General features: G+C 36.4%; 2 protein-coding genes and 2 long non-coding RNA genes across 5 annotated transcripts in view; 1 reads left to right on the top strand and 3 right to left on the bottom strand.

Moving 5' to 3' along the window:
- LOC126143151 (uncharacterized) overlaps positions 1 to 16393 on the bottom strand; it is a 243123-nt gene extending 226730 nt beyond the window's left edge. The window contains exon 1 of the long non-coding RNA XR_007529650.1: positions 16235 to 16393. This is a non-coding gene — a long non-coding RNA (uncharacterized LOC126143151). The remainder of the gene's footprint in view (positions 1 to 16234) is intronic.
- On the bottom strand, positions 5194 to 8794 carry LOC126143155 (uncharacterized). Its single transcript, XR_007529656.1, has 3 exons — positions 8237 to 8794; positions 8006 to 8131; positions 5194 to 7909 (listed from the first exon to the last, which is right to left on the bottom strand). It is a non-coding gene; the product is annotated as an uncharacterized LOC126143155 (long non-coding RNA).
- Positions 8851 to 13554, bottom strand: LOC126143147 (uncharacterized). Its single transcript, XM_049915357.1, has 4 exons — positions 13541 to 13554; positions 11295 to 11446; positions 11045 to 11191; positions 8851 to 10924 (listed from the first exon to the last, which is right to left on the bottom strand). Exons 1-4 carry the CDS (start codon positions 13545 to 13547, stop codon positions 10775 to 10777), a joined length of 456 nt encoding a protein of 151 aa, XP_049771314.1. The 5' UTR covers positions 13548 to 13554; the 3' UTR covers positions 8851 to 10774.
- A 249-nt stretch (positions 16394 to 16642) lies between the features above and the next one.
- Positions 16643 to 21610, top strand: part of LOC126143125 (disks large homolog 5-like) — a 420567-nt gene continuing 415599 nt past the window's right edge. Inside the window, exon 1 of one of the 2 annotated variants that reach the window (XM_049915322.1) lies at positions 16643 to 16668. In XM_049915322.1, coding sequence (XP_049771279.1) covers positions 16658 to 16668 — 11 coding nt within the window. In that variant the 5' untranslated portion in view covers positions 16643 to 16657. Of the gene's footprint in view, positions 16669 to 16920; positions 16930 to 21610 lie in introns of those variants that run through there. The other variant, XM_049915324.1, reaches the window with a different exon arrangement.

Raw genomic sequence — 21610 nt, 5'->3', positions numbered from 1 at the left:
ACATTTAAGGGGTAGTTGTTTGGCTATACATAGGACAGCTAATCTTTTATATTAATAATAGTTTCTATGATCATACAAATGAATTTTGATCATGCAAAAGCGGCATTAAAGGATCATGAAAGAAACCTCCAAGGGCAACAAAATTCTTTAAAAAACTACTTCCTGTGTTCATTATACCACAGTTAAATTAGTAAGAATACTTGTGTGTTGTGCCATGCAGTGTCACACAAACTATATATGATTTAAGAAGAATGGGTAAATAACTTCACTGCATAAGAAACAAGGCAATTTGCTATGGGGTGCATAGCTCACTCAGCAAGAAAGAATAAATGACAGGCTGTGTTACAAAGAGTGTTGTCTTAAACCTTTCACATTATTTCCACTTTCCTGGCAATTTAACTATGCACACTTCATAGCTGAATGAAATATTTCATTTTGTATATGAATCCGGGTCATGTGGACTTTCTTCTCATATGGCTGTGACTTCAGTTTTGGAAAATTTTACTAAAAATTTACAAACAGAACGCTATGAAGCTTTCCATAAAGCATTCTTGTAACCATTCTTACTGTGAGAGCATACATCTACATTTTGCACCACATAATGCAGAGTAACTGTAGATTTGATTCAGATGTTCAAATACCGAGAGATGTAAGGTATTTATTGTGCTACACAGTTTTGATTAAGAAATCGTCACCAGAAAACACTTGTTTTACTAATGCTAATGCATCTGGTATTCTGTAAATAATAAGATAATTTTATACACTACAGTCTGATAAAATGACCAAATTTAAAGAGACTACAGTAACAGCTATGTTACATTAACTGTGATTAGGAAGACAGGCTACTGTTTGCCTTACAGGTAACAGTGAAAGAAAATCATTTCTGCTGCCATCTGTAAATTAAGTAGCAGTCTGACTTCCTATTGAGATAAAGCCATGTGTTATTTAAACTTGTTGTTGATGCTGTGATACATACAGGTTCTGAATTTTGAAAATTCCAGTAACACTTCAAATTAAAGTAAATGAGACATTGGTAACAAATGCATGTAGTGTTGCAAACTTCTTAAATAGGTACAGTACTTTGTATCTGTTACTGACAGCTTCAAGTTATCAGGTTCAGTTAACAGTGCAATTGAACATCTGAGACCACTCCCTACAAATAACCAGTAAACTGGAAATGACACACACTTCTCCCTAAGTAGCAGCATCCATCATAAAATCCTTAAAGTATTCTAGTGAAGTTTTTCAAAGTGTATTCATGTGAGTTGAGTTGTACCTCAAATTATTTGTGTAATCAATCTCTTATCAGTGGAACATTTCCAGACTGTCTAAAATATGCCTAAGTTAAGCCTCTGTACAAGAAGAGCATTAAAGAGATACTATCAAATTATTGATCATTTTCACTTTTGCTGGCGTCTTCAAAAATATTTGAAAAGGTTGTGTCTAAGCATCTTCTTAAGCATCCGACTGCAAACAGTATATCATCCAAGTCACAGTTTGGGTTCCTTATGCTTACTGATATAGAGAAGGGTATTTGCACATACTGTGGGAATAATTCATAAGAAAACAAGTTAGAGGCTACTGGCATTCTCTGTGACCTGTCAAAAGCCCTTGACTATGAATCACAGCTTTCTCTCAAGAGAATTAGAATATTGTGATGTCACTGGCAGTGCTGCAAAATGGTTAGAGTCTGACCTAACTAAAAGGAAACAAGGGTGTCACTGCAAATACATGCAGAGTAAGCAAATAGTCTTCGTCTGATTGGGAAGTAATTACATGTGGTGCACCTCAAGATTCCATCCTGAATCTGTTGTTTATTCCTGTCTACAGTAATGACCTCATCTGTTAAATTGCCAGATGCTAAGTTTGTTTTGTTGGCACATGACACAAACATTGCAACAAATAGCAAGTCAAGTACAGATTTAGAAATTGCTACTAATCAAATTTTCACTGACAATAAATGGTTTAGAAGTAATTTACTGTCATTAAACTTTGGAAAGACCCACTATATGCAGATAAGAACCTGTAAGAAATTTGTTTCCAGGATGTGTATAATGTACGAAGACATGCAGATAGAAGCAGTTGACAGTGTTAAATTTCTCGGGTTACAACTCAGTAATAAATTCAGTTAGGAAGGGTGTGTGCCACAAAATTGCTGAAGCACCTAAACAAGTTTGTATTTGCAATGGGAATGATGTCAGATGTAGGAGATAGAAAAAAAAAACTTGCTTACTTCATTTGCTTTCATATTTTGAAGTACCTCGTCAAACCGAGCAAAAGTTTTTAGACTGCAGAAGTATGTAATAAGACTCAATTGTGTTGTAAATTCCATATAATCATGTACAAATCTGAGCAAGGAAGTGGATATTCTAACCAATGCTTCAGTATATTTATCCCTTAAAGAAATTGGTTCCAAATAACATGTTTATTTCCAGACAATAGCTCAGCACATAGTAAAATACTAGCAACAATAAGACCTAAAATTGCTTACCTTGGTCCAAAGAGGAGTCCAGTTTACGGGAACACACATTTTCAATAAATTGCCAGCTACCATTAAAAAGTTTGTTTCAGAAACAGCACAGTTTAAACAGAGTTTGAAAGATTTTTAGGCAGGCGGCTCTTCTATAAATGAATATCTTAACAGGGACTGTTAGACCAGCTTAAGTAAAAATGTCTTAGATTTGGTTTTACAACAGTTAAGATTAGGTGTTGTGTGTGTGATAAATTTGTTAAAAGTGCATAACAGTTTCATTCTGAGTGTATTAATTCTGTAAACGTTGGCAGTCCCAGTTTATCTGTTATGTATTCACATACCTTTAAAGTATCCTGACATGTGATCAGGGAAGCGTTATATTCAGATGGTCTTTGTTTTTTATGTTGTTCTTTGACATATTCCATATCCAAGAAACCCATCTCATTTTTGGGTCTATAGAATGAGAACTGAATCTAATGTAGTAAAATACATCTGAGGATGTTAAACATGGCTTCAGTTATCAGCATAGATGTGTAGCCGTTTCAGTTGCTAAGATGAGAACTTAAAGATACCAGTGATATTTATTATGGGTTTATTATGTTAATCATACCTGTGTACACCCAATTCAATTGATAAGCAACTCGTATGGCTATAATTTATATGTAAAATATTGTCAGGATAGAACAATTGTCATATCCAATCACTCAATGAACGCTACTTTTATGTCAGGTCTTTCGTTCCACTGTTGAATCTTCGAATTGTGTGTAATGAACTGGCAAGAGCTACAGACAGTGCCATGATATACAGCCAAGCATTTTAAATGCATGTTGAATCAGAGCTTGAAGATGATACTGATTAGTTAAAAACCTTTGTTGAATTTGTATACCATTACTTTAATATTTCCATTCCCCTCAAAACATTGGTAATACAGATCACAGTAAGGATTGTACACTAAATTAATTCCTCTGCAACAGGAACAACACCCCTTTAAACATACGCCTGCAAGTCGTGGTTTCACCTTCTACAATACTTCACTCCCGGTCTCACTCCCTTCCCAAGAACTGCACACTTTTCATGTCTTTACACATTACTGTTACATCAGCGTGCAAATTTTAGTCTTTGTATTTTATCCTTGCTACCTTCAGAATTTCCTAGTGTATAGTCCAGCCAACAGTGTCAAAAGCTTTCTCTATATCCTCTTGTAAGATTTTTCGTAGGACCAATACTGCCTCATGTGTTGCTACTTTTTCCCAGATACCAAAGTAATGTTTCCTGAGGTCAGTTGGCACCTACCAGTTCGTCCACTATTCCTTACTTAATTTGTGTCAAACTACAACCATGACTTGCCACACTGATAGTTCTGTAATATTTCCAACTTTCAGTGCCTGGTTTTCTTGGAATAGGAATTATTACTTCCTTCTGAATCGTGAATGTTTTTCACTTGTCTCTTATCTTGCATACCACATGGAATAGTTCGACTTGGCTGTCTGAAGGATCTCCACAAATGTGAGGGAATGTCTACTCCAGGTGCCTTGTTTGGGTGCAGGTCTTTCATCACCATGTGAAATTATTCTCTTAGTCTATCTCCCACCTAGTCTTCATCTGTCTCTTATAATACTGTACTCTAATTTCTCTCGTTATAGTAAACAGTTGAAGTAAGAGCCCGTATTCCAACTTTACTCTTTTGATGAATTTTATACACAATCTAATGTACCTTAGGTTAAAGGTAAGTTAAACAATCCCCATTCTTCCTGCTACAATAAAAATATTCAGGAAGAATATGTACAATCTGAATGCCTTGACACAGTGTATTTTTTGGAAAGTGGTCCATACATGTAAGTAGTTACCAGTCCTTTGTGCATTTAATAAAGTTTTTTCTGCTCTGTTCATATAACACTAAGGTTTTTGGTTAGTCTATCTCTACAATAGGATGCAGCTGGCTTAAATATCCAGAAAGGATATGGAAATAACTTAATCCAACAAAAGTGACTGCTTATGGCAACCTTTATACTTTTGGGGAACCCTGCCTCCTTTTCACGAGTTTGTAAATGACTTTTTTCTTAACCTTCCTTAATGTGGCACAAATCAACTCTTCCATCATAACAGTTACCAGCAACAACAGAGTGAAACTGATACATAAGGAATATCAGTCACACATGTTACCTATGTGGATTGCTAGTGTTTGTAACAGAAGCCTCTTTAAGAAATTTAATAAATCTAAAAGGAAAACTTGGCAGCAGAGTGCAAAATCACATGACATTCAAGGCAAAAGTTTCTTAGATGCATGTGAAACATACCTTGAAGAATATACTAAACCACTTAAAGGGTTCAAAGTTGTACTGAAGTATCACCATTATGTAGTACTACTACTACTACTACTACTACTACTACTAAACGCAGCCTGTTTTGTCGGCTTTGGTGAATAATAGTCAGTAAAAACCTTACTAATTTATATGAAGCTGGTATCTGTACAGCTCTGTGATCTTGCAGCTCTCTAAGAATGAAATTATAATGAAATCCCAGACCTTTAGCCGCTTACAGGTGTTGATAATTAGGTATATTCTGCACACAATTTCTGATCTGTTATTGCCACATTTCCCATGAAATGATAATATCTTACACACACACACACACACACACACACACACACACACACAACTCAGGTCACCAAGCTACAGAATTATTATACAGAAACAAAAAATATAAATATCAATCTATTTTATTGGGCATTTACATATGATTACACCTTACCACAATCAACATTAAAAATATTACATGAACATAAATCCATCTGCCACACAGCAAAAAAATAAGCTTAAATGGATAATTCAAAATTTAACTTGACACAGAATAGCCTTAAAAATTGAAATTGTATCACGTGTCATCAGTGAAGAACTAAACATTTTTAAGTGTTGACACATGAACTGCAATCCAACATAATGGGTTGCAAATACTCAGTTTAAGAATATAAAACATTTCTCCAACCACAGTTTTACTTCACTTGGCTCATACTGGAAGGAAATCCTAGGTTTACCACCTGACAGTGGATCAATACTGTGGCTATGGCAATCTCTTCCACAATCACCAACTGAGGAACTGTTTACAGTTTTTACAGAAAATGTGAAAACTGTTTTTCATATCAATCAGGACACTCATTTCTAAAGCACCTCCTTTAAATGTCTCAAAGATAGCTGAAAGACTATCTCTATGCTTCTCCAGCAAATCAGCACACACACATGCTAACAATAGCTTGTAAAGGAAATACAAATTCAGGTGCACGATGGAATGACATCATACAGCCAATAATTTGGCTCTAGATACATTTATTGATAATTTCACTGGGACACACATATCAGGTCTAATGAATACTACATTTTACCCCACTGAAAGAAATTATATTCACACATATTGGACCTTGTAATGTACAAATAAAGCATTGTTTGATGAGACTAGATTGCAGAATCATGCTGACGAGTGGCACAAGGAATAAAGCAATCACATGATTTATTACAAACATGGTATAGGTGCCAATGGAGGAGTGAAACCATAACTTTTTTCTATCAGAGCTGTTAGCAAAGAGATCTTTTGAAGAAGTACAGGGATAGTTGTTATATGCAACATACAAAACAACAACACATGATATGCCTTTATTTTTTTATAGCTGTAAAGAGTAATGCAGGTTATTTGGTTTTCTTTTTCATTCAAGTTGAAAATGCGAGATCCATTCATGAAGCACTAGCCATTTTCAAGGATTGGAATCCCATCTACTGGGTTACTGATTTCTTATAGTCTGAGATAAATGCAACTGATCTAGCATTTCCTCAGACAAAAGTGTACTTGTGCCTTTTCAGTCTGAAACAGGTTTGAGGAAGATGGCTGAATATATACCAAATGACATGAAGAGATTTCTGGGCATGTGGCAAGAAATTTTAGAATCACCAACAGAGAATTTACAGATCATACAAAAGAGATAGTGAGGCTTCTCAGAGAAACGAATATGCATCACCGTACGTTTAACAGCAGCGGCTACTGGTACATGAAAAGTGAGTGGAAGCTTATGAGGACAAGGGCAATTTTGATACCATTGACATTACAAGTGGAGTTGAAGCCATGAACAAGATTGTAAACATTTTTTTTTTCCTAAAATGGAACACAGATGGGACCTTCAATGGGGCTACTAGGGATATAAGAAATAAATTTCTTCCAAGCCTAATTAGAAAGTACTGTCTGCAGAATTCTGCCATCAAATCATAACAGACATGTTCCACTGTTTTTTCATTTTTTTTAAAAAAAGCAAGTTTGTGAAACATGTCATGCAGTGATATGAACCAGGGAAAGTTGAGTTAACTGCAAGATTAGTGAATGTGAAGTTGGACAATGTTTTGTATGGAGAGTACAATGTTCAAAGACTGTAATTATGTTGTAAGCTTTACTCTACCAAACTGCACATGTGAAGATTTTAAGATATATAAATACCCATGCAAGCATTTCTGTGCGATCTTTATTTTCTATCCAGAGTGGGGTTTTGATAAAATACCAGAAGGCTGCAGGAATAGCCCATTAATCTGTCTCCACGAGATGTACAGGTTTGGTTTCAGAAGTGTGTCTGCAGTAATTTCACATGAAGATAGTAGCAATGAGGACAAAGTTGAGGAAACACATAGAGCATCACACTGATACCTTAACCATTTCTTTGCAGCAATTTGAAGTGAAGGTGTTGTTCAAACAAGTTTATAATCTCACATACAACTGTATCAACAGTGAAACATTATGAAAAGTACTTGAATCACTCAGCAACTGTGTGCCAGATTTGCAGTTAGCAAACCCTGAAATTTGTGGTCTCCCCACAGCTGTGCCATTAAATTCCCAACAATAATATTAAGTAAGATGCCATTACTTTTACAGGGCCTGGCATAAAGACCCCTCTCATTGTAATGTTCATATATTTGTGCCTTAATGGATAATTAACTACTAAGGAATAGATCACATGGAGGTCATAGCATTCCATTTGAAGGATCAAACAATAAGAGCTATCTAAAAAATACAAATAAGGGAGATCTTTATGCCAAGTTCTGTAAGCAAACTGTCACACATTTGAATTTTTAAGTAGCAGTAGTGAAAAATATTTATCTGTGGAAAGTTAATAAGGTAGTTGTATTGACCGTGATTTGTATTTCCTTTACCCAAGCAACAATGTCTACTTCTCATTACAAGAAATTCTTGGATTGTTGAGAAACCTGTCAAAAATTACAATCAAGTTGCAAACATTTATGTGCCACAACAAATGGCAGTTTGATACACACGTGAAATACTACATGGATTGTTTTCCTTCAGGAATACTATCAATCTTCGATATCCTTGGAATATAACAGTCTTGATTCAATCTGGTGTGAATTTTCCCACGGACTGAAGGCCACAAATCCATCGTAACTGAACCTAACAAATAAATTAACAACAATTAATTGAGTTATGCAACATGAAGACAACTGATACACATGTTTTGAAGGCACAATTCCAAAATTTAGTACTCACTTCTTTTGGTGCCCAATGACATTACTCACCAGCTGCAATGCCCAGAACTACTTTATAACTGAATTTAATAAACATTACTGGTATTCCAGTAACAGTAATTGCTTCTGTGTGGTCTCTGCAGTAACTCTGCAAAGTTATTAAGAACATTAGAACCAAGGTGGTAGATATGCAATATGTAGGTAACTGATACACATTAAGCTTCCAAAGCAAATAAAAAAAGTCAATCCTTACTTCATTTGGTCCCAATGACATTGATGACCAGATACCATATCAAGGAAACAGCACACTCTTCTGTCAGAGTGATACTGGGCAATCTCACATGTTCATTAACAGGGCAGTCTTTATCTTTTTCTCTGTTTCACGTGAATCACTAGACATGTATTGAAGCAAGTGAGAGCAAGTGCATTCTTACTTGGAAAAAGAAATGCAAAATCTTTTCTCCATCAGTCATACGACATCTCAATGCCACTAAGATATATCTTATTTATTTTTTCCACCTTTTCAATTCTCAACATTGTCCCATATTTGAATTAAACTAATTTAAAGTTAAAATCTTTTACTTCATATTTTAAAAAGTTTGCAAGTTCTACACTATCATCTAGTTTAATTCCTCAGAAAAATCTTTTCTCTGGTGAACAACGAAAAATCCAGGATGGAATGTAACAATATTATGAAAAGGATAGTTGTTGCTGCTCACCAAATAGTGAAGATGCCGAGTCACAGAAAGGCACAACAAAAAGACTGTCGGACTTATCTTTCGGGCAACAAGGGCCTTTTCAAAAGCGCGCGCGCGCGCACACTCACTCACAAACACACACACACATACAAATGTAGCAACTATCCTTTTTATAATATTTTATCTATTGCTACTTCGAAATTCAAATGTGCAACAAAGTTTAAAAGCAGAGACCAACATAAAGACCTCATAGCATTCCATCTCGAGGATCAGAAATGACGGAGCTTATTCGTATTTTACATAGACAAAGAGCTATCTAAAATCCAAATAAACCATCATTTCTTACCCTTCAAATGGAAAGTTATAATGTGTTTAAGACAGATCTCTTAAGGCTTTTGGCATCGTTCTTCACTATTGTTTGGAAGTTGATGGCACTACTAATGGGAGACCACCAACTTCAGGATTTGCTAATTGCAAATCTTGCACACAGTTGCTCAGTGATTCAAGTACTTTTTGTAATGTTTCGCTGTTGCTGCAGTTGTATGTGAGATTATAAATCTGTTTACACAGCTCCCTCGCTTCAAACTGCTGCGAAGAAATATTCTGGGTTTGAACAAGACCATCTGTATTTGCTGCCTTGACAGCCTCCTCAGCTGCTTCATCAGTACTACTACCTTCGCATGAAATTACTAAAGAGCCACTTCTAAAGCCCACACCATACATTTCATCAAGACAGATTAATGGACTAGTCTCATAACTTTCTGGCATTTTATCAAAACCCCACTCTGGGTAAAAAATAAAGATTGCACAGAAGTGCTTGCATGGGTATTTATATCTCCGAAAATCTACACATGTGCAATCTGGTATATCAAAGTTTACAACATAACTACACTTTTTGGACTTTGCACTCTCCCCACAAAATGAACCATCCAATCTCCCACTCACTGATTTTGCAGTTAACTCAACTTTCGCTGATTCATATCGCTGCATGACATGTTTCACAAACTTGTTTGTTTTTTATGCAAAAACAGTGGAACATCTTTGTTATAAGCTTTGATGGCAGAATTCTGCAGACAGTACTTTCTAATTAGGCTTGGAAGAAACTGGTTTATTATAACCTTAGTAACCCCAGTTAAAGTCCTGTCTGAATTGTGTTTAAGGAAAAAATGTTTTACAACCTTGTTCATGGCTTCAACTCCATTTGTAGTGTCAATGGTTGCAAATCTGCCCTTGTCCTCATACGCTTTCACCCATCTTTCACATACCGTTAGCCACTGCTGTTGAAAGTATGGCCACGCACGCTCGTTTCTCCGAGAAACCTCGTGCGTTCGCAACTCTTCTACGTGATCTCTAAATTCTCTCTCTGTTGATGATTCTGAAATTTCTTGCCACATGTCCAGAAATCTCTTCATGTCATTTGGTACACGTAGATTATCCTTTTTTTCAACCATCTTCCCCATGCCTGTTTTGGATGGAAAAGGCACAAGTAAACTTTTGTCTGAGGGAATGCTTGCTCAATTGCATTTATCTCCGACTCCGAGAAATCGGTAACCCAATAGAGGGGATTCCAATCCTTGTTCCAGTCCTTGAAAATGTCTAGTGCTTCATGAATGGATCTTGCATTTTCAATCTGAATGAAAAAAACCGACAACCAAATAGCCCACATTACTCTTCACAGCTATAAAAAATAAAGGAATATCATATGATGTTTTGTATGTTGCATCTAACAAACAACTACCCCCATACTTCTTCAAAAGATCTCTCTGCCAACTGCTCTGATAGCAAAAAAGTAATGGTTTCACTTCTCCATTGGCTTCCATACAATGCCTATAATAAATCATGTGATTGCTCGAGTCTTTGTGCCACTCATCAACCTGATTCTGCAGTCTAGTCTCGTCAAACAATACTTTATTCGTACTATAAAGGGTCCGATAAATGTGACTGTAAATAGTTTTCTCTGTGGGGTAAAAGGTAGTATTCATTTGACCTGGTATGTGTGTCCCAATGAAATTGATTTCAACAAATCTATCTAGAGCCAACTTAATGACTTTGAGAGATGTCATTCCACTGAGTTACTAAGTTTTTGATTTCCTTTACAAGTGAAGGATGTATGTACCCACTTGCTTCAACACTTTCAGTAGCATGTGTGTGTGCGCACTTGCTGGAGAAGCAGTCAAATAATAACGTAGGTAGCCCTTCGGCGGGCATGGCAATGCCAAATCTTTCTGTAGACTTGCAAGAACCTGTAAGACAAAAATGTATCAATTATTTAATTAAGAGCATTAAAAACAATAGATTTTAAAGTATACTGTCAACTGATCATGTAAAATTTTCTCCAAGCAGAACCCAAACTGGATACTTACTTTTGCCTTGGTATCCCTGTGTTCAGTTGCTGAGTGCATACTGTAATCAGGATACACCCTTATACACTTCATATTTAAAGTTGTTGGGCAGTTGGATTTTCCAGTATCCATGATCCTCAATCTCTTACGAGGAGTCACATGGTCTTCCTAAAGAGGGTAAAGAACTACTATAAAATTTATTTAATAAACTTTCCCTGTAACGAACTTGTTTTATGGAAAGTAAGTCTATCTTAACACAGCATGATATTACCAAGTGCTCAGGTACACTAGACTCTTTACTTTTATAGTATTTCGGCCCCAAAACACAGTGCCTTGACCACACACTCTCCACTGCAAATGCACAACCAAAAAAGGGGATAGGGACATGTTCCTGCATTTGCTTGAAGAAATGCTTTGTTTTACCTGGAACAGTTAATATATTTCTCACAGACAAAAACACAAACATTGTTATTGTTAAATAATTCACATATGTTATTGCTAATTAACTAAATACAATGTGAGAAAACATTTCATTCATTTGATAGGTATTGTCAAAGTTCTAAACTGATGGAAGCAGATTGTCTACTTTACATAGTACTGGAGCAAAATTTTACAGGATGTCACACCTATTGTATCTAGCAAAGAAATGGAACTGACTGCCATGTGCAATGAGGATACCATACTGATTTTGGGCAACTTAAGTGCTTTATTGTGGTTCCAATAAATGTGGAATTAATATTCTTTGTAAACAAAGGAGATGTGAAGAACACTTATGTAGAAAAATGTAATTACTATAAATGTGGAATTACAAAAAATAAATGTAACTAGGAAGACAAAGCTAAACATGCCTGTCAATAGGTTCAATGAGCTGACTACTGTTTTACATATCAACACCACAATTATCGAAAACCATAGAAACTATTTCAACATGAACACAGCAGTATAGATTCATTAAAATTATTTGTTAGTTGGCATCTGTCACTTGTTGCTGAAGTGTTAGCACACCGGCTGCTGCTGTATTATAGGCAACAAACAGAGCAGGTCACTCAGCAAGTGCTGTTCAATTTAATTTTCGTGTTAAAAAAAGTAGGTTTAGCTCAGTAGAGGCAGAGCACAGGTGGGGTTACAAAAGGATGGGAGACGTATACATGTAACTCTGTGCAGTGTTGGAAGTGGCCATTATGAAATAACATGAATATGACATGCTCTGCTGGCAACTGGTTTTGGAGTGACCAATGGCATAACTGTGGCAGATACGACATTTTATAGCCCAGAATTTAAACTCATTTGATAACCTAACCGCAACATGATGTGCAATATATCCTAGAAAATGGCTGTCAGCATTCTACAGAAGAACTGTTAATCATACTTTGTTCACAACAATTAATACACTGACCACGGGCAGTCGCAGCAGAGCCTCACACCTAATGCTGTTGCCTGGCCTGGCTTGACGGTGAAACACCCAACACTAAGCATGTGGCAGGAAACTAGCTGAAGCTATTCTCTATAAGCAAACTCAAGGGGAAAAAAATTGTATTTCAGTGCTGAAAGCAAACTAATTTCTTCCTTTAATTAATTATGGCACCTGAAACTGTCCTCACACAAGCTGCATGGACTGCCAAATTACCAACTGATGAGCAGTCCTGGTTTTTATTCAGTTACATGTTATAGGTGACAAGCTGATTTCAAATGAAATAATGATATGAAGAAGAAATATAAGGAATTAAAAAGTAAATACAATGTCAAAAATGACACAGCAGAGTGTTAGAAATAAAACTGCATCCAAACCTATTAACTGAATAAAAATAATGAAGTAATTTTGATAATATATTGGTATAAAAAATATCAAAGAATCTGTCAAAACTCAAATCCACAACTTTATATGGATCAGGAATGTTTCTTATCTGTTGCACTATGCCACCACTCTACATTACACTAATGTAAGATTATTTGGTTGTAAGGATACGTAGTTATGCCTACTGTCTTAAAATGTTTAAGGCCAATCTGGTTGTAGGCAGCAAATGATTGCATGGCGTTCAAACACATCAAGAAAGGAAGTCAGACAAGAAAATGGAAGTGGACTGATCAGCTGTTGTGGCAGTCAGGAAATGGCGAACAGAGATTGTTTGGACCTGACGCATTCAGCACTCTGGAGGAAACCAGCTCCAACAGGAATTGTAAACCAACTAATTGTAAACCAACTAATAATTTTAATCAGCCTATTATCAAATGCAAGTGTGTAAAAATTACTGAATGTATGGCTGTGAAAATGGATAAATGACAAACAAGTCAACACAGAGGAAAATGATTAATACAATTCTGCCTCGCATATCACAACAACTATTAACGATAACAAAAAGTCAATTCCATCAATTGTTAGTGCAGCTTAGAAAGAAATATCCATTTAAAGTATATATACTATCCCTAATTCCAGCAAACTAAGTTCTTCCTTCAAGTATACATATATGAACTAAAATGGTAAACCACAGAAAGTAATTAATGCAGCAGTTCACTTACTTTTCATAACATCTGAAGATGGCTCTTTATAACGACTACTTCTCACACATTATGAAAACCCCACAGTTTTCAGCTGATTGAGAAGTGTTTCCACCTGAGAATAAAGTGACCAGTAGCATAAACTGAGGGTAACTACACTGAAGGTTAACTGGGAAACATGAATGAAGAGGGAAATTTTAGGCTTTACAAAATTCAGTTATTTAATGTACACAGCCGTTCATCACATCTGATGTTTTTGACAGCTAAAGTAAGTGTTGTTATTAACCATGGATGAGTTAACAAAATTGGGAGTTCATTTGTCTGCTCTTTTGCTTTTATTCCATTGTTATTCACTGACCACAAATTATGTTACTGTTGACTTCAGTTAAAATTGTGATCATAAAATGTTCTTTCAGTTGTGATTATGATGATGAAAAATATTTTCCAAGTGCACATGAAGTTTAATGACCTAGTTTTGGGGTTAACTGATCAGTGCTTCAGTTAACCTCATTTCAAGCACGCCTAGCCTTATGTCAACAAAAGCTTTATTAAGCATAATAATTATGCATACTATGAATTCCAGGTTTTATATACTAAGAATAAGACAATCACCAATCAAAACTATCCAGTACAACTGATGAAAGTTGAAACTGGTTAATACATCCATGAAAAAGTTTTTGTAAAAATTACAAAAAGATTTCTCTCCTACAATTGAAAAATATCAGTTTTCGGCTGTCAAACTCTTAACAAAAGTGGAAGACCTCTGCCTACATTACTTCAATACAACATCCATTAAGCTTAATCACAAAATCTGCAAGCATCTTGGCACATTAATTTGCAAAGGGATTGAAATCTGTGACAAAGACCTGGGAAAGAGAGCATGATACGATGAATTGCTCACAGAATTCATGAAACTTCCATTACGTACATAACACACTCCCCTCAAAGACCACAACTTATGATTCTGCATAATCATCATATGAAAAAAACAGCATAATTTTGCATACTCTCCCACATCATACAAGCCATAAGCTACGACTTCTTGTCTTGAAGTCTTACTTAAGTTATTGTATGATACAGGAAATTATCTAATGACAAAAGAGCAAAATCAATCACGATCTGGGCTGGTTAGCCAGAATTCCTCCTTATCACCAACAGAAATAATACATCACTTAAGGCTTATTTGACTGATACACTCCAAACTTAAAAATAATTTGCCATCTATTTCTACTATTGGTATTCCTGACAAGGTTATAGATGCAGACCTCAACATTTCTCCTCCTCGAGAAGTCTATCCAGCAGAAGAACTGAGATAATATCTCCAGAAGACATTTTGCCTCATCCCAAGTACTATGTTGTGAGAGGAAAAACTAACAAAAATAAATAAATGACTTAATAACTCACTCCCATCAACATCATCTCCAGTAAAAGCCAGATCAATAGAAGAAATTAAAATAAAATCTAGCAGGGCAATAAGAAAAGAGTGTAGATGTGAAAGAACACCTGTAAGAGAGAAGTTTAACTTTGAGGGCTTCAAAGTGTCAATGTTCTATACCCTATGAGGACCCATATTCACCAACGAGCATTTCTAAAGACTAAAACAGCTTACGTTATCAAAATTTCAGTGTGGTGCAGAGAAAATTTTAGATCCTGACAGACTTTGTCTACAAATATAATCCAGCAATCCCAATAGAGTTCCAACATTATCCACACATACTTAAGCAGCCACCTAAGCAGTGGTAATAATTGAAACATTGTAACATGTATTAATTAAGCGGACAGTTATTACTGAGCAATGGTATCCTGAACAAAAAGCTCTCACTCAGCATCCATCAACAATACACCTTTGCTCAGAATTCAGTACGGAGGCCAAACATGGTCATGTTGCAACATTTGCATAAAGTGGCATTCATTACAGTGCTATTGAGGAAAAAAGTTGTTTCATAGCTGATGTCACTGACCTTGCTGAAACTTTGGTGAGAAACTACGGATCTTACAGTCATTTGAATTACAGAGCTCCATATCCCTGCATAGACAGTATTCTAGCTAATCTCTGAATTCAGTACCTCAATGAAATTCAGCTCAGTGCCAGCACAAAGAAAACAGGAGTAATGGATTTGTGCAATTATGCACTGGAGCTGATACTGCAATTAGATAGAACTATGTAAAATTCCTGGGAAAATGCAGGATACTTTTATGTGGAATACAGAGCCCACGCTCTGGCAATGACATTAGCTGCAAATATACTGCTTTTTATTTTCCTTTTGCATGACTGTTCCCAGACCCTGAGTCCCATTTTCATGTGTGTGTCTTCTAAATTATGCCATTTACTCGAGACGACGTATGCGCTTGAGCTGCTGCAATGTTCAGTTTCTCTTACTATAATACATAGATGACGAACTCAGAAACGGCGAATTTTGAAACAAAGTTGCCATTAACTTCCTAAACAGCGATCATTAATTACAATATTCCACGCGTATATGTTACAGTAAAGGTAATGTAACAATGCAGAACCTCACAACGAAAACAAATAAAAAATTGCATAATACATAAAAAACTCACATAAAAATTGGAATCAGATCGCGGAAAGCGACATATAAAATTTATTAAAATGAAATCTTAACTGGCAGCAGAAAAAAGTTATTTTCTAGAGTTCCTAATGTCTCTAAAGGCGCATATTTTTGCCAGCCAATTCTAACATAAAATTATTATTACCTCCTCCAACGAATTACAATAGCCTGAAATCAAGCCATCCTCTGAAATCTTTCAGAGCGTCACGAAAGATGTTTTCATACACCTGAGACATTTTGCTCGATAGCGAAAACACAACCACTCAAGATACACGGGCAGTATGACAGTGAAGAACAAAGCAGACGCTTTTCCCGCTAACTCGATTCGACCACAGATCTCGATCAGTCGACAAGTGTGCAGCGCGTTTATGTATACGTCATTTCGACGTCACTTCCGAGTGGTTTTGGACCACAATGATGTGTCTGTTAGGCTTCCCGGATTTACAGCCCAAGACAATAAAGGAAAAAAAAACAGCCCAAGATTATACAACTGGCCCATAAAACATCAAAACGGGCTGCCACCTTCATACGGCGGGCACTTGCTTACCTCGTTTCACTTTCAACTGCGATGAATTCAAGGTAAACGAGTCTACAACCTCAGTTAACTTTAATCGCGATTAATTCCCTCATTTAACTTAAAACGAGGGTGGTGTATTACAATTTTTGAAAGGCCTATTTTTTCGGTTAACTTTTAATCGACCTTGATGTAATCGACAACAAGTGTCGATAATCGAATTGTACACTGTGACGTTTGAAAGAGTGCGCGACTGCGCGAGTTGAAAGAGGCAATCGGCGTGACATCCAGTGAGCTAGTGGCAACAGAGTTGAAACATTGCGAAGGTTTGAGCTATTCAATTAAATCCGCTTTTCCTGACAGCCACCTGTAACCATAGTGCTATTTTTTCGTTTTCTCGCTGGATTACTGCTGAATACTTCATTTCATTGTTGTAACGAAAACCTAATGTAATATAATAATTATCACGTTTGGGACCTACTTGACCACGCCATGTACAACTAGGGGCATTTTATGGTTTAGTTTTACCTTTTCTTATTGTTTGTATTACGTTGTCTTACAGAATAGCTCCTTTTTGCGCTCATAGGATCAAACTGTAATGGTCTCATTGGATTTTTGTGCCAGGAAGAGTACCATGAAGCGCAATTTCTGCCCGTTCAATTTCTATGTACAGTATTTTCATTCCTAAATGCGATTTCAAACTAAAAATGTTATTTTCGTTTTTCACATTGGATTTCTTCAGTGCCTTCAGTCCCATATAGACAGACTTGTTTTGTGGCTGTATTGTCGTGCCTCAGTTTTGTGTATTTTGATATGCATTTTTTTTGTCACGGATGTCACTTGTTAGCCAGAAAGCTGTCTCTGAATAGTTTAACATATATATTTGGGTTGACAATCACTCTTGAATTTGATTGGTTCATCAATTTTAAACTGTAATTTCAGTTTTCGCCACTTTCGGATTACTTTTTCTAATAAGCTTTCTTAAAATCTATAAAGATACTTTCTTATTATAAATATTTTGATGTGAGAATTAGTTTCATAGCTAAAATTTGTTTCAGACAAGATCCGTTTGGTCTGGAATTTTCCTGATGTTCACCGAATTTGAATTCAGGTTGTTGTTGTGTGTGTGTGTGTGTGTGTGTGTGTGTGTGTGTGTGTGTGTGTGTGTGTGTGTGTATACACTAAGACAATTTTGAATGGCACAAACTGAAGGCCCGTCTAAAGGTATTATCGGTTATGGTTCTTTTTTATGTAGTGGATGTATCAGTGCAGTTTTCCAGTTTGTATGGTTTTCTGTCAGATATTTTGCATGATCACTGTAAATTTTCTTTTAAAATTTTTGTGGGAGCTTGTAGGACTAATGCAACGGTTCTGTCCTAACCAAATGCTTATTTTTAACCTCTTGTTCAGCAATTTCCCCTTCATTTGATGCTTGTGAATCTGAATTGGTTTTTAGAATTTCTGATAGAAATCTTTCTTTGGGTTTAGGGCAGTTTGGAAGTTTTTTAAATTATCTATTTCTTGGTTATGTGCCAAGTGTGCACTGTCTTTCATGAAACAGTTTTTGGGGCTGGTATCCATTTAGATTTGTTTTAAGTGTTTCATATAAGAATCCTTGTTTTTTATAAGCCTGAAGATGACTTCTCATAATGTCTTTTGGTTCAATTTTCAAGCTGCTTGGAGTTGCTTGGCACTTTTTTTTCAATTTATTATTTGATGATTTGAATGCTCTTTGTCAAGATTTTACTGCTTGCGCAGTCTGTTCCACCATGGATGTCTCTTTCCATCTTTGTAGAGGAATTTGAGTTTATGTAGTTTCGATAAGTTTGTTGAGATTTCTTTGGAGTTTTGTGCTTGTGTTTTGAGTTCATTTGCTAATAGCATTGCTTGGAGTTAATCAGTATCATGTTCGGTATTACCTGTATCTGTTTGCTGAACTTTTGAGGCTTTAAATTTAGTTTCACTGTGGTTAGGTAGTGATCTGTAAATATTTGGACATTTGTGTACTTCTACATATTTAAAATCCCCTTGTGATGTGGCTATGAGATTGTGATATGATCAGTACGGATTTCGCCTAAATTCTTGTCAGGTGTTTTTTGTTTTGTTTGAAATGTGTTGACAGTTTTGTGGTTACAATTTCTACACAGTTAGACAAGTATCCATTTTGCTTGTTCCATTTGTGCGCAAGGAAGTCACAAATTATTTCCTTGCATTTTCTCTTGCACTAACTGATCATTAAAATACTCTGTCAAAATTTTCCCATGATTTTGTGGAATTTTAGAGATTAATTTTTCTATCACCCCCCATCGCATGTTTACTTTTCTGTTCCCCCTCCCCTTGGCCGATTAACATTAATTACTGTTTAAATTTTATTTGCACATTCAAAGTAAATTGTCATTAATTTTGTTCTTCACTTTGATTATGGATCTCTGAATGTCTTATGAAACTGTTCATACAATCTACCACATGGGGTATATTTATTTGTGTTATTTTGCCCTTTTTGCTTTTTGAATAGTCTGTAATTTCCAAAATCTGTGCTACGTGGTGGCATTCTCACTTTGCAATCTTGTTTCTAGCATGGTTAAAATTTGACTTTTCTTAACTATTTCTCCTAATTTGTAGAGCTTTCTTGGATTTAGGAGTGAAGTAATGTTGACTGTACCAAACAGTTTTGAATTTGGCCTGAGCAGACCCGAGAATTCAGATGTCTTCTGATTTGGGAACCTGATGGTTGACTATTCTAGACTACTGTATATTTATCCACGTGTAGACAATGTAAGTTGTATGTATGTCATAAATATGTGCCCAAGTACACACAGTTACATAAATAGGTCTGAAATATTTGCTCTGTTACATGTTTGTACAGCATTTTTCACTATTCAATTGAATGTATTGCAAAAGCCCCTCAGTTATAGTAGTTATAATAGTACAGTTGTCTATATAATTTACATATTTCAGGTAATCCAGAAGTTTCAAAACTGCTATTTAATGAATAATTTTGAGTGTACAGTATTACTGGAGGTGTATATTTCATGTTTGTCTTCGATCACTTAATTGCATAACTCTATTTTGTTATACAGCACAAGATTTTATTTTTTTTCCTGCTGAGGTGTAACTGGTGGCTGCATCTGTTTCCATGTTCATGTAAAGACTTACTTCTTTGGTGCTTGTCCATCTCTTTATGTAGGACATTGTTTGCAAACTATTCACTTGGAACAGTAAAGATTCCTTTGTGTATAAACAATTCAGTACAGTGAGTCCTCTTCCCACTTTGTTGTAATGTCTATAGCCTCTTACTGCAGCTTAGATGTTGTTACTATATTCAGTACATTTGTTTCCTGGAATATTTTCCATAAATAAAGACAGAATTGATAATCCAATATCTGTTTTAATGTGTAAGCTACTGCTCAATTGAATTATTGTTACTGAAACTGCATAGCATACTGATGTTAGTTGCTTCAGAGGACTGTAAATTGATCCCATGCGTCGGCTTTGACCCATGACGTAAGGGTGTTGTGGTGTGTCACGTCATGACGGTGTGGAGTTTGGTTTGCGAGTGTGGTGTGTTTGTAGATGTCGTCGTGTTGTGGTTTGTTGTGCCCTCTGGTGGTGTGTTCTGGGCTTTCGTTTGTGTGGTGTAATGGGCTCAATTTGCTCTTGCTCATTGTGCAGAATTGTTAGTGTTGGCTGTGTTTGTAGTGGAATTCGTTTCAGTGAGTTAACGATTTAGTGGTTTTGTGTGAAGGTTAATTTAGTGTTGTTCACTGTAGGTCGTGTGGTAATTTGAGTAAATTAATTCGTTGTTGTTTTTGTTCAGGAATAGATATGACGGATAAAATTAATAGCGCGCATCTGAGTGAAATGATGGGAAACACTGCTTTGGAACTGATAGTTTTTGCAGCTGTTTGGTTTAATTGCCAGGGTTGTGAAGTGCTCTATTTGTAGCGAAGAAATGAAGTTGGCTAAAGTTCTGGCATCTCGGACCAGGGACGGTTAAATGTGGCGCTGTCGAAAGGATGACATTTGGCGTTCCATACGGCGTGGTTCCTGGTTCGAGAAGTCTAGGTTGGGCAATCGCGAGATTGTACTGGTGACTTATTATTTTTGTTATAGATCCTCACACAGTTTTTGCGCGCATGAGACTGTTGTGAGTGAGAGGAGTGTGCTTGATTGGTTTTCTTTTTGCCGTGAAGTGTGTTCAGAGTTTATTAAGTACAGGGGTTAGCTTGGGGGGGAGGGGCGGCATGGGGTTGATGTGGACTTCTTAGTCGCAGTTTGGGAAAAGGAAGTGAGGGAGGGGTAAGTCTGTAGTTGGTGTATGGGTGTGGTGGGGGCTGTTGTTCCGGGGGGGGGGGGTGCAGGTGTTGTGAATGTGTTTTTAGGGTTGTGGAAGGGAGGTCTAAGGTGGAATTAGTGGGATTAATTGAGGGGTACTTAGAACCAGGGTCCACAGTAGTTTCAGATGCATTTTCTTCATACAGTGGGTTGGGTGAGAGGGGGGATTCAATTAAGTCAGTTCTTTGGGGGGGGGGGGGGGGGAAGATGTGCTCTTCCAACCTTCAGTTCATTTAGATGAGTACTGTTGACGAAAGAGTGTCCCTGAGGGCTATTGTGTTTTTCGGGTTTTTTAAAGGGCTGTTAGCAAAATGTATAGGCCTAAAGTAGTTGGTTAGGGTGGTTTGGGTAGGTGGGTGGGTGGCTGCGGCTCAATGTGGGGTGGATAAGTGTGGGGGGGGGGAATTGTGTTGGTTTGTGTTTTAGTTGTGAAGGTTCTATTTTGTTGAAGTTTTTGTTGAGTTGTAGTGTGTGATTGAGATTTTTTTATGTTGCAGTTGGTTTTTTAATTGGGTTTTTTTATTTTGGGTCCGGTTGGGTTGGTTGGGGGGGTTGAGGTGTGGGTGTCAAGTCTTTTGGTTGAGTATTTTTTTCGTTGGGGGTTGTTTTTTTGTGTGTTTTTTTTGTGTGTTTTTTTTTGTGTGTTTTTTTTTGTGTGTGTTTTTTTTGTGT

Source organism: Schistocerca cancellata, unplaced genomic scaffold (genome assembly GCF_023864275.1).
Source record: "Schistocerca cancellata isolate TAMUIC-IGC-003103 unplaced genomic scaffold, iqSchCanc2.1 HiC_scaffold_782, whole genome shotgun sequence".
Lineage (NCBI taxonomy): Eukaryota > Metazoa > Arthropoda > Insecta > Orthoptera > Acrididae > Schistocerca > Schistocerca cancellata.
The sequence above is the reverse complement of the archived record's forward strand: the minus strand, read 5'-3'. Positions and strand labels throughout refer to the sequence as shown.

Bases quoted from the DNA above. Each gene is read 5' to 3' on its own strand.
- LOC126143147 (XM_049915357.1), bottom strand. The intron at 11,192-11,294 runs GTAATATCATGC...TACCCTCTTTAG, and splicing joins CTAGTGTACCTGAGCACTTG to GAAGACCATGTGACTCCTCG. The intron at 10,925-11,044 runs GTAAGTATCCAG...TTTGTCTTACAG, and splicing joins ACAGGGATACCAAGGCAAAA to GTTCTTGCAAGTCTACAGAA.